Source organism: Cervus elaphus, chromosome 15 (genome assembly GCF_910594005.1).
Source record: "Cervus elaphus chromosome 15, mCerEla1.1, whole genome shotgun sequence".
Classification (NCBI taxonomy): domain Eukaryota; kingdom Metazoa; phylum Chordata; class Mammalia; order Artiodactyla; family Cervidae; genus Cervus; species Cervus elaphus.
This window is the reverse complement of record NC_057829.1, coordinates 78,202,425-78,222,545: the sequence shown is the minus strand read 5'-3', so window position 1 is coordinate 78,222,545 and position 20,121 is coordinate 78,202,425. Positions and strand designations below refer to the sequence as shown.

General features: G+C 35.1%; 1 protein-coding gene across 3 annotated transcripts in view; it reads right to left on the bottom strand.

Annotated features, from left to right (window-relative positions):
• The window catches only part of ATRNL1 (attractin like 1), a 744,737-nt gene that overhangs the window by 405,561 nt on the left and 319,055 nt on the right, over nt 1–20,121 (bottom strand). For all 3 annotated transcript variants that reach the window (XM_043926138.1, XM_043926139.1, XM_043926140.1), the window contains one exon: nt 8,980–9,058. In XM_043926138.1, coding sequence (XP_043782073.1) covers nt 8,980–9,058 — 79 coding nt within the window. The remainder of the gene's footprint in view (nt 1–8,979; nt 9,059–20,121) is intronic.

Below are 20,121 nucleotides of genomic sequence, written 5' to 3'. Positions count from 1 at the left end.
GGGAAATTTTTAATTTACTATTGCAATCCTTCTGTTTGTTACATGATTCAGATTTTATATGTCTTCAATGAATTAGTTTTGACAGTTTTTCCATGTCTAGGAGTTTTCCATTTCAGCAAAATTATCCAGTTTGTTGGCATACAGACGTTCACAATGGACCTTTGGATGCCTTTTTATTTCTAGGTGGTCAGTAATAATATTGCCTCTTTCATGTCCAATTTTAGTGACTTGAATCTTCTTTTATTCTTGGTTAGTGAGCTTTATTGTCAATTTTGCTGATCCTCCAAAGAACCAATTTTTGTTTTCACTGATTTTCTATTTCTTTTTTTGTTCTCGATTTCATTAACTTTTCCTCTAGTTTTTATTACTTCCTTCATTTTCTGCTACCTATATATTTAGTTTGTTCTTCTTTTCTAAGTACTTTAACGTGGAATGTTAGGCTACTGATTCAATTTTTTTTCTTTTTAACATCTGCATGTGCAGCTATGTATTTTCCACTGAGCACTGCTTCAGCTTGTCCCATAAGTTTCAGAATATCATGTTTTCATTTTCATTCCTCTCAAGATGTTTTGCTTGTTTTGTTTCATATTCTTTTCTATTATGGCTTATTGCAGGATACTGAATATACTTCCCTGTGCTATACAGTAAGACCTTATTGTTTATCTATTTTATATTAATATGTAGTAGTTTGTATCTGTGAATCTCAAATTCCTAATTTATCCCTCCCCCAAACCCTCTGGTAACTACAAGTTTGTTTTCTATGTCTGTGAGTCTATTTCTGTTTCATAAATAAGCTCACTTGTGTCATATTTTGGATTCCACATATAATTGCTATCATATGTTATTTGTCTTTCTCTGACTTACCTCACTGAGTATGAAAATCTCTAGGTCTATCTATGTTGCTGCAAAGGGCATTATTTCATTCCTTTTTATGCTGAGTAATATTACACTGTGTATGTATACCATATTGTCTATAACCATTCATCTGTCGATGGATATTAAGGTTGTCTGACTATTGTAAAAATTGCTGCTATGAACACAGGCACACGTGTATATTTTTGAATTATAGTTTTCTTCAGATACATGCATAGGAGTGGGACTGCTGGATCATATGGTAGCTCTATTTTTAGATTTTTAAGGAACCTCCATACTGTTCTCCATAATGGTTGCACCAATTTACATTCCAATCCACAGTGTAGGAGGGTTCCCTTTTACCTACACCCTTTCCAGCATTTGCTATTTATATGTTTTTAAAATAATGGCCATTCTGACTGGTGTGAGGTAGTACCTCATTGTAGTTTTGATTTTCATTTCCTTAATAATTAGTGATGTTGAACATGTTTTCATGTGTCTTTTGGTCATCTATATGTCTTCTTTGGAGAAATGTCTGTTTAGGTCTTTTGCTCACTTTTTGATTGGGCTGTTTTATTTGTTATTGTTATTGAGCTGCATGGACTACTTATATATTTTGGAAATTAAGCCTTTGTGGTTCATATTATTTGCATATATTTCCCCCTAATCTGTAGAATAGTTTTTTGTTTTGTTTATGGTTTTCTTTTCAGAGCAAAAGCTTATAATTTTGCATAGGTCCAATCAGTATTTTTCAATTCTGATTTTCCATTAGGTTCTCTTTATTTTTATAACTATGTCTTGTTATTGGTATTCTCTATTCAGTGAGGTATTTTCATCCTCCTTTCCTGTCCTTCTTTAATCACCGTTTCCCTGGTTCTGTGGACACATTTACATTGGCTGCTCTGAAGTCTTTGTCAGTGAAATTTACATTTAACTGCAGAGTTCTCTAACAAGCAGGCTCTGTTGCCTGCTATTTGTCCTGTGTATGCACTGCAAAGCCATCTTTCTTTGCACGGCTGATAATTTTTTGTTGAAAAACACTGACATTTTAGGTAATAGATTGCAGCAACTCTGGATAGTGATTCTCTTCCCACCCCCACCCAACATACCCAACACTTGATGTTTTTACATGCTTGTTTGTGCAGTAACAATGTTGGGCTATTTCAATGAAGTCTGTTTTCTCTGCAGTGCAACCTGTGACCTTGCTCCAAAGAGACTGGAGCTTTGGGCCTGTGCACAGTCACCTGAGATGACAGTGGTTTGATCAGGGCTCTCTTTGACTGCTTCTTTCTAGATCTTTCTGTTTAGCTACCTACTGTGTCTTTGATATTACACTCAGCTGTGGGCCTCATGAATTAATGCCGGATTTTGCTTCTGATAATCCTCTAGGGCTTAAATTGCTTTGTAATCTCATCCACTTAATTTGGGGCCCACTGTAGGGAAAACGGCTTCCCTGGTGGCTCAGTGGGTAAAGAATCAGCCTGCAGTACAGGAGCCATGGGTTCTATCTGTGGGTTGGGAAGACCCCTGGAGGAGGGCATGGAAACCCACTCTAGTATTCTTGCCTGGAGAAGCCCATGGACAGAGGAGCCTGGTGGGCTACAGTTCATAGGGCTGAAAAGAGTCGAACATGACTGAAGTGACCGAGCATGCATGCAGGGATAATATTTGAGACCAGTGCTTTCATGTTTTCTACAACCCGAGGAGGGATATTTGTCATGTTATATAGCCCTGGATCTTTCTAGTAAACTTCTAGCTGATTTATGATTTAGCTTGTTGGTCTCATGGAGAAATTAGTCTCCCCTATTGATTACCACCAAATCTCCACTGTTTTCAAGAGAAGCTTTAGGGTTGAATTTACCTATAATTTGTTCCAAATGAATTCAGTTCACTTAAAGGGACATTTTTAAGGTCTCCGTTCTTACAACCACTTCTCATCCTAGGCAAAATTTCTATGCTACTGCTCCAGAGCTGCTGGTAGGAAGAGTAGCTCATATCTCTCTTGATTAACCCATCTATTTCGTGAAGAGGGTGCTAGAAAGGTATAACAGACTTTGTGTACTAGCAGGAAGATAGTGCTCTTGTGTCTCTTTCTTTTTCATAAGGGCACTAATCCCATCACAACTGTACCAACCTCATCTTTCAAAGACCTACCCTCCAAATACCCTCATGTTGGGGTTCAGGACCTCAAATATGAATCCGTGAGTGAACACAGTCAGTTTATAACAATATATTTGTATGCCTCAGGGCTTAAACTCCCCTCTCTCGGTGATATCATCCAGACTCATGGTTTTAAATGCTCTCTGTATCTATATTCTGAGATTCCCAAATTTATCTCTCCTGTCCAGATCTATTTCCTCATCCAGAATCAACTTCTGCTTCCTTGACTTGTCTAATTATATATCCAATGTAACATGTAAAACCGAACTGTCAAACTTAACACGAAAAAATAAACTCATATCATCAAACCAATTTTACTTGCAATCAACTCCATCTCAGTTGATGGCAACTTTATCTTTACAGTTGCTCATACAAAAACCTTGAAGTCACACTTGTTTTTATAATCTTTTGAAGTCATGCTTGGTTTATTTCATTCTCATACCACCCCATTCATCTAATCCAGTTATTACCTTCAAGAAGTACTCATAATCCAATCACTTCTTGTCACATACTCTGCCACCTCTTGATCTGAGCCATCATCATCTCTCACAAGGTATGGTAATAACCTACTTACCAGTCTCCCTGTGTCTGAAGGGTCTGTCTATAATTTAGTCTCAACACAGCAGTGGTACTATCAGTTTAAAAGCACATCCTGTTAACTCAAATCACTTAACTCCTCTGTGGAAAACCCTTCAATGTTTTTCTATCTCTCTAAGAGGAGAAGTCAAAGCAGTTTCAGTACTAATGGTGCATATTATAATCAATTATGGGCTTAAAAATGGATACATCAGGCTGAGACTCAAAGAAATTTTGATTTATGAATCAGGTGGCAGTGGAGTACTGGAGTGACACTCAGGGATACATAAATATATTTTTTAAGATCTACAGGTGATTCCAAAGTACCTGCTAGATTGAGAACCCCTGTGTCAAAGTGGATATGGAAGAGGAAAATAATCCTAGATATACAGGAGCTAATACAAATGCATAATATAACACTAGTCATTATTTATTTTACATATCAACAACCATAGCTAACTTTTGCTGTAGTCTGGTAAGTAACAGGCAGTGAGGTATTCAGCACATATTAACTTGTTTAGTACTGTAAACCTTATAAAGTAGGCCCTACCATATTCTATTGACTCTAAGACATTGTTTTCACATTTTAATATCTCTCAACTCTGATGTGTCTTACAATCAATGAAACTGAACAACCAATACTGGCCAGATGGCAGTTATGATACAGTTGTCGTTGCTTGTGCAGACACAAACTTGATTATTCTAGTCAATAATATTATGTGAAATAAACAAAACGTTTTTCCTTAAGTTAAAAAGTGATTTATGAAAAACTGAACTATGAATGTGAACAAGTTTTGGTAATAGCTTAACCACTTTATTTTGCTTCTATTTTCCGTTCAATGTATATATGTGATGATATATAATGAAATCTATATCTAAGTAATTATTTAAGAGTCCTTTGAATAAAGTATAAAACAAATACTCTTAGTGGCAAGAGAACCATAATTAGTTGGCAATGGTCTTTCTTTCTCTTACCTCAAATAATGATTGAATTGTATCATAGTGTTAGAGTAAATGTTAAGCAAATATAAGGTAATACTAAGGCCATTAACTGCAGGGATAGACGTTACATGAGCTCATAATCATAATAATGATTTTAAAACTTCTTGCTTTTTTGACAAAGGAACATGTTTCACAGAAAGCTTTATCTAGATACTGGAATCTTTGACTATTAAAAGTAAAATGCAAATTCTTAAAATACCAAGAAATTCTATAAGAAGCTTTGTATAGTACCTAACTAATTAATTTTAAATTTCTCACCCAAAATAATATTTTCTCATTACTTTCTTCACTCTACGTCCACTCTCCTCTCTCTAAATAAATTGGATGTATTTCCAAAGAGGTAGAGCAACTTACTTTGTAAACATTGATTCATTGCATTAATAATATTGAGATGAGAACACATTTACTGCAAATTTACCCTCTCAGAGATGATTTTATCACAAATTATTTACTCATGACATGTCTTTAGTAAAGTATAACAATGATATTAATTCTTCTCTGGGTAATGTGCTTGCCTCAAGAGAAGTAGTTTGTTACTCAGAGCTACTAGATTCTATTTATGAGTTTTAGTTTATTATTTCTAACTCAAATTTCAGATAGATTATGTTAAATTATAATTTAGGCTCTATGCTGTGCAATTGTGAAATGTGTAGAAAAATAGAGCAACATGAACACAAGATCAGTTACTCAGTGAACACTGTCTTATCCCCAATATTGTTCTTATTGATTTTCAAGCATTAGAGATGCATTACCATGCTATGAAAGATAAGCAAATAATGTGATAATGATCTCTAATAATATGTTTTTATTCTTTAAAGAACAGTAAAGAGAATTAAAGAAATAAAAGCTCCTGGTATAAGAAATGTAATCATTCAAATACACAAACCCACTAGAAATATGAAGTTGATTAAACATAACCATACCTTTGCTTATGGGATCTATTATTCCATAGATATTTCAGTTAGATTTTAATGGAGGCATAATACAGTTAAACCACCCAAAATAAATGGGAATAAATGTGTCAACTGAAAAAATTAACTTCTTCTAACTATTAAGATATGCACAATAGTTTCACTTATGTTAGTCAAATATAAGAGATTTCTTTATTGCAAGGAGTAATCATAACATTTTAATGAGTGTGTGCCTTTTGATACCTATTCAAATCTCAAATTTCAGTTGATGCATGAAAATTATTAAGTACAGCAATGCTATTTTAAAAGTCTCCTTTGAACATATACTTGGTCGTAACAAATGTTTTTGTAATGTAATGACTATCTAAAATTAAATATGCCACAGAAAATGAAGGTTTTCAAGACCTACGTAACAAGCATAAGCCATAAAAATGAACTAATTCTTCTCATATATAATGGTATTTCCACTGATCAATATCCACTTACCGTATCCATTCATTAGCATAGCACCCCCACATACACATACACACAAAAGTTTCATGTTTTTAATGGAGTTGTCACAGAAATGAGTTTTGAGCTCTTATATGAAGAGGTAACATTAAAATTAAAGTCCTTTATAGTTTCATTTTTGTGTTTTTAAGAGCCCCTGAATTCCAAGAGGTATTATTTGAAGGCAGGAAATTATTAATGGGCTTCTGATATTAAAATTATAACACAAAATTCTATGTGTGTGTTTATGAGACCCAAAGTTTCAAAGAGCTAAAAATAAACCAGGAGTATGTCTGGTTTAATTAACACAATATATTTTTAAAATATTCAAAGATAATACTCATTTTAAAACAGTCCTTATATTCAGACAATCAAATAACACAATTTCTGTAACAAAATTATAGAAATACTAAAAAGGAAGAACCTTTTACATGACCTTCATTTACTGTTACAGATAAATTGTCCTTCTACTGTTCACAGAGATCTTTGCAGTTTATAATAATGTCTTAATGCTTTAGAGAAAGCAACATCTCCATGTAAAGAAAAAATATTGAGGTCTTTTCCTTTTGGGAATGTTAGTGTTAATCTATTAGGTATGACTGAATAAAGACAGATAAAAATACATTTTAACCTCCATTTACAGAAAGTCTATAAATGGAATTATCACATTTGTTACCACTGTGTAGTTAAAAGTCTTTGGGTCTCTAAAATCAAAATGACAATCTTTTAATAATTAAAAAATTACTAATTAAATAGATGTCTGGTAGTCATCAAAATAATGTCATCTTAACTTTGGACATCAGCATATGAGTGGTTCCTAAGACATTTGGAATTTTATATTTAAAAGACTTAATAAAATTATAAATGATAAAATTCCTCATAATATTTCTTAACATATGATATTGTAACATGACATGACCCTTCAACAGGACAGATTTTTAAATTTTTGTAGAGGTAGCAAATTAAATGCAAATATTATTATACTCTAAAAAGACTTATCACCTAGAAGATTTGGAAAGAAGGACAGTAAATTGTGGATTATCAAGAGGACACAATAACATTTAAAACCACAGATCAGAACAGGTCCAGAGGTCCCTAACCTAGTTCATCCTTCCTAGTTTTCCTTCATTCTCAAATGTGTAACACATACTTTGAAAGATTTTGACTGCCAGTCAAAAATTAAATATATTTATATTTTTTTATTTAAAATTTAAAAAATCTTTATATATCTGTATTTTAAAAATTAAAGCAATTTCAGTTTGCTGGAGCATCCGATAATATGCAGTGAACATTACTATACTGAGGTCATAGCTTAACCAAAAATAATTTGTCGTTTTGAAAAGTGTGAAAGTTTCATAATTAAATGAACAATTCCCATCATTTTTCTCAAATATTTAATAGCTTATAAACTTTAGTCATTAAATATAAACATTCCTACAGTTCTAGGAACCTCTAACTGAGATTAAGCTATATAGTGCAATACAATCTCTTGAGAGGAAAGCAAATTCAATTAGACCACTTACACAGCTAGTTAATGACAGAGTTGTACACTGATCTTTCCACAATACTATATTTATATAGTTATATTTTATAAACTGTAGAAATCAGATATTTAAACATTGCTAACCATAATGAAGTATGAACCCAGTTTCCCTGATTGCTCCTGACCTATTTTTTAATGAATAGAGGCGTAAAATGTCACTTGTTCTCTTCCATTATGGAAAGTCTTCAAACTGCTTCACTTTTCATTTGTTTTACCCTTCCTGAATCTCTCTATTTTTACCTTAACAAATTGCCTAGCATGTATAGATTTCTGATTTCTACACAGAACTCTTTTTGCAAAATATTTATATATATACATTTTAAAAACGCCTTTTAAATTGGATTACTTTTTATCATAGCATCATACCAAGTAAATTCTCACTGACACTGCACTGACCATATGCAGAAAATCAGAAAGGTGGAGGGAATTAGGATCAGAAATTTATATGCAGGGAAGTGGTTTCAAGTTTGCAAACACAGGTAGGCACTGGATATTTGAAAACAGAATAATTAAGAAGAACTCATATTATTTACTAATTCTATAATTTGGAATATTCTGGATTGTTTTTAAACATAATCTTTCAATATGTGAAAATAAGTAGGTAAGCAATTATATCTTTGCTATACATCACTGCACAAAATTAAACATATAAAAATATACTGGGCAATGCAACAGCAAATAGAAAGCTAATAATACTAATATTAATAGTAATAGACTAAAATAATATTAATAAAAACAGTAACTTGTTTTTCCATTATATAAAGCATAGAACAATAAATCTACTGTACACATAGGGTCCTCATATTATTATATTTCTTTGCTCTTTCAATTAACTAATATATACAAAGTTAAGAAACTATATTTGTATAATATATTTATATCATCAGCTATTGTTCCATAAGACTATTACATTTTTTATCAATTTTAAGATTATAACAGATACACATGATTAATTCTGCTATAGTAATGTATCATGTTAAGGGGCAAGACAGACATACTTGGATTATCAGATACCCATGAAATGGAAAAAATTTGATTATCAAAAAATTCTATGAGATACAAACCAAAAAATTAATATTTATTGCCCAGAATATTCCTTTAAATTGTAAGAGTTATAAAAATAATTTGTTTTTATAATGTGATTACCTAAATTAAAGTGATTGAAGGTTATTTAATCAACAAAACTAATATTTGTGTTCACTATAAATTCTAACACTATTTAAAAAAAACTGCTTTCAACTAAACAATGCTTCTACAGATATGGATTTAAAATGACAGTGGCAAATTTTGCTCTAAAGCTTAAAAAATGCTACATTGACTTGTTCAATCTTAATAAATGAAATTGATTTGAAAAATTCTATTTGAAAGGAGCATGTCAATTAAGCACTAGAGATCCGTATGTTTGTCTGAATCTTTAAATAAAACATTAAGTAATATTACTATTACCTCTCTCCGCCGAGAAGCCCAACATGTTTGCTTGATCTTCCATACCACAGCAGCCACCAATAATAAAGATAAAAAACAACTAGAAAATAAAACACAAATAAATTTAGCTTTAAACACTTGCAATATATCATGAAATAATAAAAGAATATGTAGAATATTTTAAAATATATTTAAGTAATCACTTTGCCTTGGTATAAATTCAAGAAAAAAGGGGCAAATTAGAAATTTTTAAAGCATTCTCAAGTAAAATCAAAGTATATGGGTGGAAAAAATTATTTATACTCCTTCAGATACAGTATGGTCTATCTCTCAGATTTTCTCTGTCAGAAGGAATGTAACTTTACAATTCTGTTGGTTTTACATAGCAATAAATCTATCTAGTATTGCTACTGAGTTATAAATTTTGACAATTTTATAAATTTAAAGATCACACGTTTATTCATTTTAAATTACCAGCAACTATCTTATATCTGAGAATATTCCTATAGTTCTGAACTGAAGGCGATCTAGCTCTTTCCCCTCTGCACCTGCCCCAGACCTGGGACATTTAAAAACATCTAGATACGTATTGCTTTTGAACTGCAGTTTTGGAGAAGACTCTGACAGCAAGATCAAACTAGTCAATTCGAAAGGAAATCCGTCCTGAATATTCATTGAAAGGACTGGTGCTGAAGCTGAAGCTCCAATTTTGTGGCCACCTGATGTGAAAAACTGACTTACTGGAAAAGATCCTGCTACTGGAAAAGACTGCAGGCAGGATGATAAGGGGACGGCAGAAGATGAGATGGTTGGATGGCATCACCGACTCAATGGACATGAGTTTGAGCAAACTCCAGGAGATGGTAAAGGACAGGGAAGCCTTGCGTGCTATAGTCCATGGGATTGCAAAGAGTTGGACATGACTTAGAAGCTGAACAACAAGATATATGTCTGATTATCACACTGGGAAAGAAGGACAACCATACTCTAGTGAGTACAGCCAGGGATGCTACTAAGTATCCTGAAATGCACAGGACTGCCCCCCAGTGACAAAGAATTATTCAATCCAAAACATCAGTTGTACTGAAGTTGAGAATCCCTGTATATGCCAATGTGTAAATTAAGAAATAATTCAGTTACAATGTATATACATGTGGTCAATATGTATGAAGTACAATATGCCATAGACTATGAAAATGGAGAATATACATTTTTAGCACTAATTTCAGACTGATAAATCTCAAAATAACAGATTTATGTGAACATCATTAATCAACCCCAGCCATACATTATTGCTTTTTTTCTCTTCCTTTGCTCTATGGTCAAAGATTATGCTATGAAAAGACCCAGAAGTGAGTGGAACAGGGCCACTACAAATTCAGTGGCCACTGGTCATTACAAAAAAACCCTGGTCTTCACTCCTAAATGATAATCGTTGTATTCATCAATTGATTCACTCATGAGCAGTGTAAATGTTGACACTTGCTTCTCTTGTCAAATCCTTAAATATACTCTTTCTCCTTAAATATATTTTTTTCTCCTTGCCTCACTTAGAGATCTTAGAATATCTTTGAATGATGATGACAAAGATAACTCTAACACCGATAGACTGAATAGGAACACATTCCAGATAAGTGCTAGGTATGTCACACTATTCTAAGTACATTTCTAGATAGAATATACTATTCTCATTTTAGAAAAGAACAATCCAATGCTCAGAGGAGTTCAAAGTAAGTTGCTTACAGTCATACAGAGAGTTTAAGTGATAGAGTAAAAATGCAAAATGAGCCATGGAAGCCTCAAACTCTTTCCTCCCCACCTGTTTGGGAACTCTGAGCTTGCACACTATCTCACAACCAGTTGTTTTACATATTCCCCAGGATCAACCACCGAGGTGCCTTTCTGGTTTTTACATAATTGTCTTTCTCCCAGATATTTATAAACTCATTTTCTTCATCTAAATTCAATTTTTCAGAAGTGCTCAAGTCCCACATCTCCTAAAAAATAAAAAGCAATAATCCTATTTTATTTATCCTGAAGCTTTCTCTAGTTGACTGAGCAAGTGGTCCACATAGCCACTGCCATGTCAATCTTCTCATAACCTACTCTGATTCAGCATCTTATAATTTGGTATCTAATTTTTATACTAATAAAACTGTTAGTATTGATAATTAATGTTTACATAGTATGCAACATTTTAGTGACTACTTTCCTCACTTTTTAAAAATTAAATAAACTAGTCTTTTCTCTATCAACTGACTTTTACTTCTCAATTGACAATACCAACCATCCATTATTTTCCTTCTGAACACTTTATTTTCTTGGCTTCCTTTCATCCTTCTTGACACACTGTGGGGTTAACAAAGGTAGACTGCACTCCAGATTCCTTGCTTTAAACTATGGACATCCCTAAAATTTCATTCACAAAACCATGTTGCTATCTATTCTTGCTCTCAGAGAAAGAGATCAGTTACTCTCATGGCTTCAACCGAGACCTCAATCAGAATCATTTCCAAATAAAAGTCATTAAACCTGCCAAAATGAGAGCATCTTATCATTAGAAGAGACCTATGAGATTATTTAGTTCAGACTCCCTCCCAGGAAAGAAACTCCCAGCAGAACACTGATAGTGAGCCAGAGCCTAATTAAATATTCATGGTAGCTAAGAAGATGCTGACTCATGTTAGTACATTTTATTTTCAAGATATTAGCTCAAACTATGAAATTTTCTATTAACCTGTCTTTCTAACATTAATTAATCAGTGCTGCTTCTGTCTCTGGGTTACACTGAATTAGTCATTTCCTTCTTCTTCTATATGCTAATACTTCTTTATATAGTTGAAGACACACATGATTCCTCTAGCCCAGTGATTATCAATCAGGAGAGTTTTGCCTTCCAGGGCACATTTGGCAGTGGCTGGAGACCTTTTTGGTTATCAACACTTGGTGGAAACAAGTGGATGCTGGTAAATATGCTACAATAGAGAGGCCAGTCCACCTCCCAATCACAAAGATTTTCCCCAGCCCAACTTGCCAATAGTGTTGAAACCCTGTTCTAGTCTGAATTGCTGGCACAGAAGTTATACTTCCCATGTTATTTCCAGGTTAACATGAAACTGCTGAAATATGGTACTGAGAATTGATCATTTACATATAATCTAAGGATCCATTTAATCTGAATTTAAGTCCTACCATATAAGAATTTTAACATAAGAGATAAATCTGCCATATACAAGAATAACATATTCTTGTTACTCAAGAATAATATTCATAGCAAAAGTAACTAACATCTACTGAGTAATATGTACCAAGCACTGCATGCCGTGTTTCACATGCATTAATTCTTTCATTACCACAATAACACATGATATATATTCATTCTAAAGATAAGAAAGTTGAGGTCATGAAGTGTTTACGTAAATTGCCAAAGTTACCAAAGTCTTAAATTGCAAGTCCTCCCCTTTATGTTGCCTTGTCTATTATTTTCCAGCTAAAATGTCAAAATACATTTAATTTTATCATCCCTTATATTCAATTGGACATCACATCTTGCCAACTATTTCTCTCACAATGTCTGCAGTAGTAGGCAACAGTATAAGCACCAAAATCCATTCACATTTAATGATTAAACACAACCTAAATACCAATAAAAAGTATTCATATTGATAATCAGTAATTTCTGCTTTATTGACTATGCCAAAGCCTTTGACTGTGTATATCACAATAAACTGTGGAAAATTCTGAAAGAGATGGGAATACCAGACCACCTGACCTGCCGCTTGAGAAACCTATAGGCAGATCAGAAAGCAACAGTTAGAACTGGACATGGAACAACAGACTGGTTCCAAATAGGAAAAGGAGTACGTCAAGGCTGCATATTGTCACCCAGCTTATTTAACTTAAATGCAGAGTACATCATGAGAAACGCTGGGCTGGAAGAAGCACAAGCTGGAATCAAGATTGCTGGGAGATATCAATAACCTCAGCTATGCAGATGACACCACCCTTATCGCAGAAAGTGAAGAGGAACCAAAAAGCATCTTGATGAAAGTAAAAGAAGACAGTGAAAAAGTTGGCTTAAAGCTCAACATTCAGAAAACTAAGATCACAGCATCTGGTCCCATCACTTCATGGGAAAAAGATGGGGAGACAGTGGATCTGACACTGGAAACAGTGTCAGACTATTTTTGAGGGCTCCAAAATCACTGCAGATGGTGATTGCAGCCATGAAATTAAAAGACGTTTACTCCTTGGAAAGAAAGTTTTCACCCACCTAGACAGCATATTAAAAAGCAGAGACATTACTTTGCCAACAAAGGTCCATCTAGTCAAGGCTATGGTTTTTCCAGTGGTCGTGTGTGGATGTGAGAGTTGGACTGTGAAGAAAGCTGAGCACCGAAAAATTGATGCTTCTGAACTGTGGTGTTGGAGAAGACTCTTGAGAGTCCCTTGGACTGCAAGGAGATCCAACCAGTCCATCCTAAAGGAGATCAGTCCTGGGTGTTCATTGGACAGACTGATGCTGAAGCTGAAACTCCAATACTTTGGCCACCTCATGCGAGGAGTTGACTCATTGGAAAAGACCCTGATGCTGGGAGGGATTGGGGGCAGGAGGAGAAGGGGACGACAGAGGGTGAGATGGCTGGATGGTGTCACTGACTCGGTGGACATGAGTTTGAGTAAGCTCCAGGCGTTGGTGATGGACAGGGAGGCCTGGCGTGCTGCGATTCATGGGGTCGCGAAGAGTTGGACACGACTGAGTGACTAAACTGAATTGAACTGAATTCACAATATCCTCCCCTCCAAAAGAGTTACATGATCAAGGTTCAGTTTAGGACAGTAGACTTATTTCTCCATTTGGAACTTAATCTTTCTGACGTAAATTTCATGACACAGGTAAAGTGTCACTTTTATAATGATACAGAAAGCCAGTATAAAAGTTTTCAGTTTTAATGATTTTTCCTCCTTGAGAACAGAGATATACACTTTAGGATTCTGTATGTTTTCTATGTTAATTTATTCTAGGTTGATAATAAAATGTAAACAGAGATTATGCTGATGAGAAATTGGTAAAATCAATAAATAGTTTAAGCAAATTTTCTAATATGCTAATAACCTCCAATAAATATTAAAAATTCAATAAAAATATATCTCAATTCCTGGCATATAGTAGTTGTCATTAAACCTTTACTAACTGAATAAAATTGGTTAATTGATTTGAATATCTTATCATTTTTTCTCAAACTGAATGCCTTTTTTGGCATTATTATCCTTATGGCAAAGTAAATATTTTATAAAGCTTTTTTATTTCTACTAAACTACACAGCAAATAAAACATAGTTCTTATTAAAAATCTACATAAAATAAAATCCAATTAATTAAGGACTTTTGCTTTATTAAAAAGCAAACAAATAAATGAAGACACTTAACTTATACAGCAATACTGAAATGTTACACCCATCCTTTTGCGACTGTACCTACTGACAATCCTGGAAGTGTGAAGAATGACAACATTTTCGTCAGTCTAATTTCACTGGTGACACAGCGCCCTATGTACCACTCTGCCCCTTCCACCTGTTCCCTTTTGCACGCTGAACTTTTTAAGTGAGTGATAAATGAACTCTGAACTATTATTACCTAAAGTGACCAAGATTCTGGGTCTATCTGCTCCAATTAGCTCTTCCCTAGTATATTTTCTTAGGTCAAAGGTCCTAATGGGCAACATCAAACATCCTTAAATCTGATATTGCAGCAAGTTTGTCCGGGAAAAATTAGTTTGGCTGCTGTCTTTCATATCTCTTTTTCTACTGCATTTTACAATAGCTTGGATTATTCCTTGGTATAGGTATCGCGGAAGGGGGTGGGGGCAGAGGAGGTAATTGAGCTGCCTTTTTTTTTTTTTTTAGGTCTGCTATATAATAGTCTAGAAGATGGGAACTATTAAATACCCTTCAAAAAATCCTCCCAATGGAAACAGGAAAAACAGAAAAGAAAAGAAACTCTTAAAAGCAAATATATAAGCTACAGGGATTAAAAAAAAAAAAAAAAAGGAAACCTAGGAACTCAGGGAGAGATATTTCAATAATTTGATTTGAACCTTCATAAAATGGTCATTATGGAAAACATTCTTAATGTGAAAAAATAAGGAAGTCATTAGGTACTCTCATTTAGGGAAAATTAAAAATAATTGAAGAAAAGTAACACAGTGTGGTGTAAGGTTATATTGTAAAACAGGGTTTTAGTGACAAAGAAATACTCTCTAGTGGTAATCTAGTCAGCCAAATGCAAAAAGAGATAATATTGTCAAGATTTTATAGAAATTTAGGTTAAGTGATCATAAAATTTGTTTTAAATACATTTTTTAAAAGATGCTTTTATTTCTCCAAAAAAATGTACAAACTAGGGAATTGTTTTGAAATACAGAAACATAATATTATAAAAACTAATTTACTTCTTAATTACTACTATTGCAGAAAATATATTTTAAAGCTTTTAAAAACACCTTCCTAACACTTGAAGGATATTTTTTTGTCTTAACCAACTAAAATGTTCACAAAGTAAATTATCAACTTAGAATACAACAATCTGAATATTAAGAAAAAATTACTTGTTTCCATCATCATATTCGCAAAGATGAAAACCCAGCAAAGCCTAGGGGGTGGAACTGGAGAAGCAATATGTTCACAGCACAAATTGCTACAAACTTTTTTGAGGGTTGATAAGCTAGAGTTAACTACACCTTAGAAGGCACTGCCAGTTAAGATGATTTCAAATACAAGTAACACAAACTAACACAAAATGGGATAAACGGTCTTGGAATTAAACAGATTTTACACTGCCGCCTATGAACTGAACTGTGTTTGCCCCAAATTCACATTTTTGAAGCCCTAACACCCAAAGTGATTATATTTGGAGACAGGGGACTCAGGAGCTAATTAAGTTAAATAAAGTCATAAGCGAGGGAACCAGATGCAACAGGATTAGTGTTCCTATAAGAAGAGACTCTAGAGAGTGTTTTCACTCCCATACTTTCTCTCTCCCTTGACTGCCCCCTGCCCGTCTCTCCCTCTTCCCATGGGTACACGCTGAGGAAAGGCCAGGGGAGCATACAGGGAGAAAGTGGCCATCTGAAAGCCAATAAGTGGCCCACATCAGAATCCAACCATGCTGGCAACCTGATCTGGGACTTGCCGGCTTCCAGAACCCTGAGATATCAGATTTCTGTTGTTTGTGTTCAGTTTCATGTTTGTTACAGCAGCATGAGCTGACTAAGACAGATTTTGGGATCAAATATCTACAAATACAGAAACAGCTTTGGAAGTGGGTAATGGGTAGAAGCTGGGGGGATTTTTGAGGTGTATTCTGGAAAAAGCTTTGTTTGCTATGAAAGGACCATTGATAGAAACAGACATTAAAGCCAAGTATGATGTGAGCTCAAAAAAAACCCAAATAAACAAATAGGAAAGCTAGAAAAAAGTTTCCATTTCTTAGAGAACACATAACTAATCAAGACCAGAATGCTGATATTCATCAGGACACTGAAGGCCATTCTGGTAAAGTTTCAGATGCAAACAAGCAATAGGTTATTGGAAAATGGAGAAAAGGCCATCTTTGTTATAAAATGGCAAAGAACTTGGCTGAACTTTGTTCTAGTGTTCTGTGGAAGGTAGAACTTGAAAGCATTAAAATTGAGTATTTAGCATAGGAGGTTCCAAAGTATTGAAGATGTAGCTTTGGTCCTCCTTATTGCTCATAGATAAACTCAAGAGGAGAGAGATGAATTGAAGCAGGAATTAATAAGCAAAAGAGAACCAGAATTTGGAGATTTTGAAAATTCTCAGTCTATCCATATTGCAAAAAAAGGGGTGAAAGCTTGTTCTGAAAAGAACACTAAGTGTGGCTGAAGAACCATTTTATAAAAACATCATGGGTGTGACTCATGGAATTAATCAGTCATTTCAGTGTAAACCAGGGAAAGAGAAGTGATAATACCAAGGGAGATACTGTGAGTTTAAAGGAAACAGAGAAAACAAGATGGAATGAAAGAAGGTGGTAAGGTTTCTTTGATTCTGTAGGATGGGAACATAAGGCTATTCAGCTGGGAACATGCTTTATCCTTTAAGAAAAGGGAAGAATGGCTCCAAAGGTGAATCAGAGATCTTTAGGGCTCCTAGTCACACCACAGGCCCAGGGGACAAGAATGGTTGCTCCTCAGTTTCAGAGTGTGGAGTCTGGTTTTGCAGGCCCAGGATGCCACCACCAAGGGCCTGGGCCAAGGCTGCAGGCACTGCTGTAGCATCAGGGTCACCTCATCAGGCTAGAGCAGCAGGGCCACTCCACAGAGCTATGGGGGTGACTCTGCCACCTCAGGGGACCTGGAGGGAGAACACTGAACCAAAGAGGATTATTCGCAAATCTTTAAGGTCTGATGGAGCTAGTCTTGCTAGGTTTTAGACTCACTTGGGACCCATCATGCCTTTCTTCCTTTACTTTTCTCCCTGTTGAAATGAGATTATCTATTCTGTGCCTACCCCATCATGGTATTTTGGAATAACATAACTGGCCTGGTATCACACACTCATGACTAGAGAGGAATTTTGCCCGAGGTTAAATGATACCCCCCAATCTCACCCATGCTTTATTTAGATGATATTTCGATGAGACTTTAGACTTCAGTGTTGATTCTGGAATGAGTGAAGCATTTGCAGGTTGTTGGGATTGAATAAGTGTACTTTGCGTGCAAAAAGAACATGATCTAGGGGGCTAGAGGCAGAATGCTGCAAATGCTCTTCCCAAATCTGTATGTTGAAGCCCTAAACCCCAATGTGATTATATTTAGAAGGAAGAACTTTTGGATGTAACTAAGGCTATGCATGCACGCTAAGTCGCTTCAGTCATGTGCGACTCTTTGTGACCCTATGGATTGTAGCTCGCCAGGCTCCTTTGTCCATGGGATTCTCCTGCCAAGAATACGGGAGTGGGTTGCCATGCCCTGCTCCAGGGAATCTTCCCGACCCAGGGATTGAACCGGCTTCTCTTATGTCTCCTGCATTGGCAGGTTGGTACTTTCACCATGAGGGCCACCTGGGAAGCCCCAAGTAACTAAGGTTAAATGAAGTCATAATGGTGGAGCCCTGAGACCACAGAATTAGTGCCCTTATATAAAAAGACACCAGAGAGCTTGTGCTCTCTCTCCAAGAAAAACTTGTACCAAGAAAAACGCCAGAAGAACACATAACCAAGAAAGCAGTCATCTGCAGGCCAAGAAGAAAGCTCTCACCAGAAGTCAGCTATGCTGGCACTCAGATCTCAGACTTCCCAGTCTCCAAAACTGTGAGATTATAACATTTCTGTTGTTAAAATCACTCAGTCTGTGTTAGTTGCTTATGGGAGCCTAAACAGACCCTCTTCGAAGTAAAAAAAAAGAAGAAGAACTTGCAGGTTTGTTCTGGTCAAGGCTTTGGCTACATTTCTCTCTGTTTTCTGAACTATAACACTTTGTTGTGCATCAGCTTTATTCTCAGGCTTGTTTTCCTTTTTCCTCTTAGATACAAAAATGAATGTAGCAGTTCCAGATTTACATCACACACAATCATGCACACCCACTGTTCCCCAATCACTTGGTGAATTGAAAGCTATGAACTTACTGGAGTTGGTGGGAGATCAATTCCTCCCAAATTGAATCATCACTACATAGCCATGTGGAAGGAATTAAATGAAGTTGGGAAAGAATCCATAATATCTACTAGAGATATCATTTATGAAAAATTTGTAGAAAAATATCAAAATGAACCCCCCAAAATTGCTAACAGACTTAAAAATCTACAGAGCACATTTGTTAACTATACATTCCCTTCTTGAAATATTTTACAGAAAATAGAATGCTCTAAAGCTCACTGGCAAACTATTAAAAAGGCAAGCAACATATCATAAGGAAGACCTTTCTGGTTAACTCCTCCTATTACAAATCATGTATGTGGATAACACCTTAATCTTACAAACTTACACAAAAATTATAAAGGTCAAGTATTCTTTTCTACACTCAACTTTTATTTAAAGCACACCTTTTGAAACCACGTAGATAGGATAAAAAGTTTCAAATACAAAATGTTCTAAATACTTTAAAAGAAGTAAACACTGTTTTTAAAACAGTTTTCCTAAAACATTAATGCACAGCACACATAGAGAAATGATCAATCTATGGCTCAATGAATTATCCCAAAGAAAATATATCCATGTAACCACCACCTGGGGCTTCCCAGGTGGCACTAGTGGTAAAAAGAACCCACCTGTCAATGCAGAGGACATAAGAGGCATGGGTTCTATCTCTGGGCAGGGAAGTTCCCCTGGAGGATGGCAAGGCAACTCACTCTAGTATTCTTGCCTGGAGAATACCAAGGACAGAGGAGCCTGGTAGGCTACAGTCCATAGCTTTGTAAAGAGTCAGACACAACTGAAGTGACTTAGCACATATGCAAGCAACCAGCCCAATAAATAAACAGTACTTTACCCATCCCCTCTTCCTCATAGGTCACTATCATAAAAATTTTTAGCACCAGTTTGTTTCTGCCTATTTCTGAACTTTATACAAATGTAACCTTAAAACAGTATTTTATTTCTAGCTTCTTTTGTTCAATACTTTGTTGATGAATGCCATCCATATTGTTCTTTGAGGACTAATCTGTTCTTTTTCATTATTCCATATTCTATTAGTTTTAGGTATTTGGGTATTTGAGTTATGCCAAGGTTTTAGCTATTTGAAATGCCCTACTATAAATCTGTTTAACGTGACCTTTGATGAAATGGAATAGCTGGATCAACAGAGGATGTTAAACTCAACTTTACAATATAGTCAAATTATTTTCAAATTTGCTGCACCAACTTCTAGACTACCAGAAGTGTTTACAGTTCCATGACCACTCCAACACTTGATCTGTATAGTCAACAAAGGTCCATATAGTCAAAGTCATGGTTTTTCCAGTAGTCATGTATGGATATGAGAGCTGGCCCATAAAAAAAGGCTGAGTGCTGAAGAATTGATGCCTTTGAACAGTGGTGCTGGAGAAGACACTTAAAAGTCCCTTGGACAGCAAGGAGATCAAACCAGTCAATCCTAAAGGAAATCAACACTGAATATTCATTGAAAGGACTGATGCTGAAGCT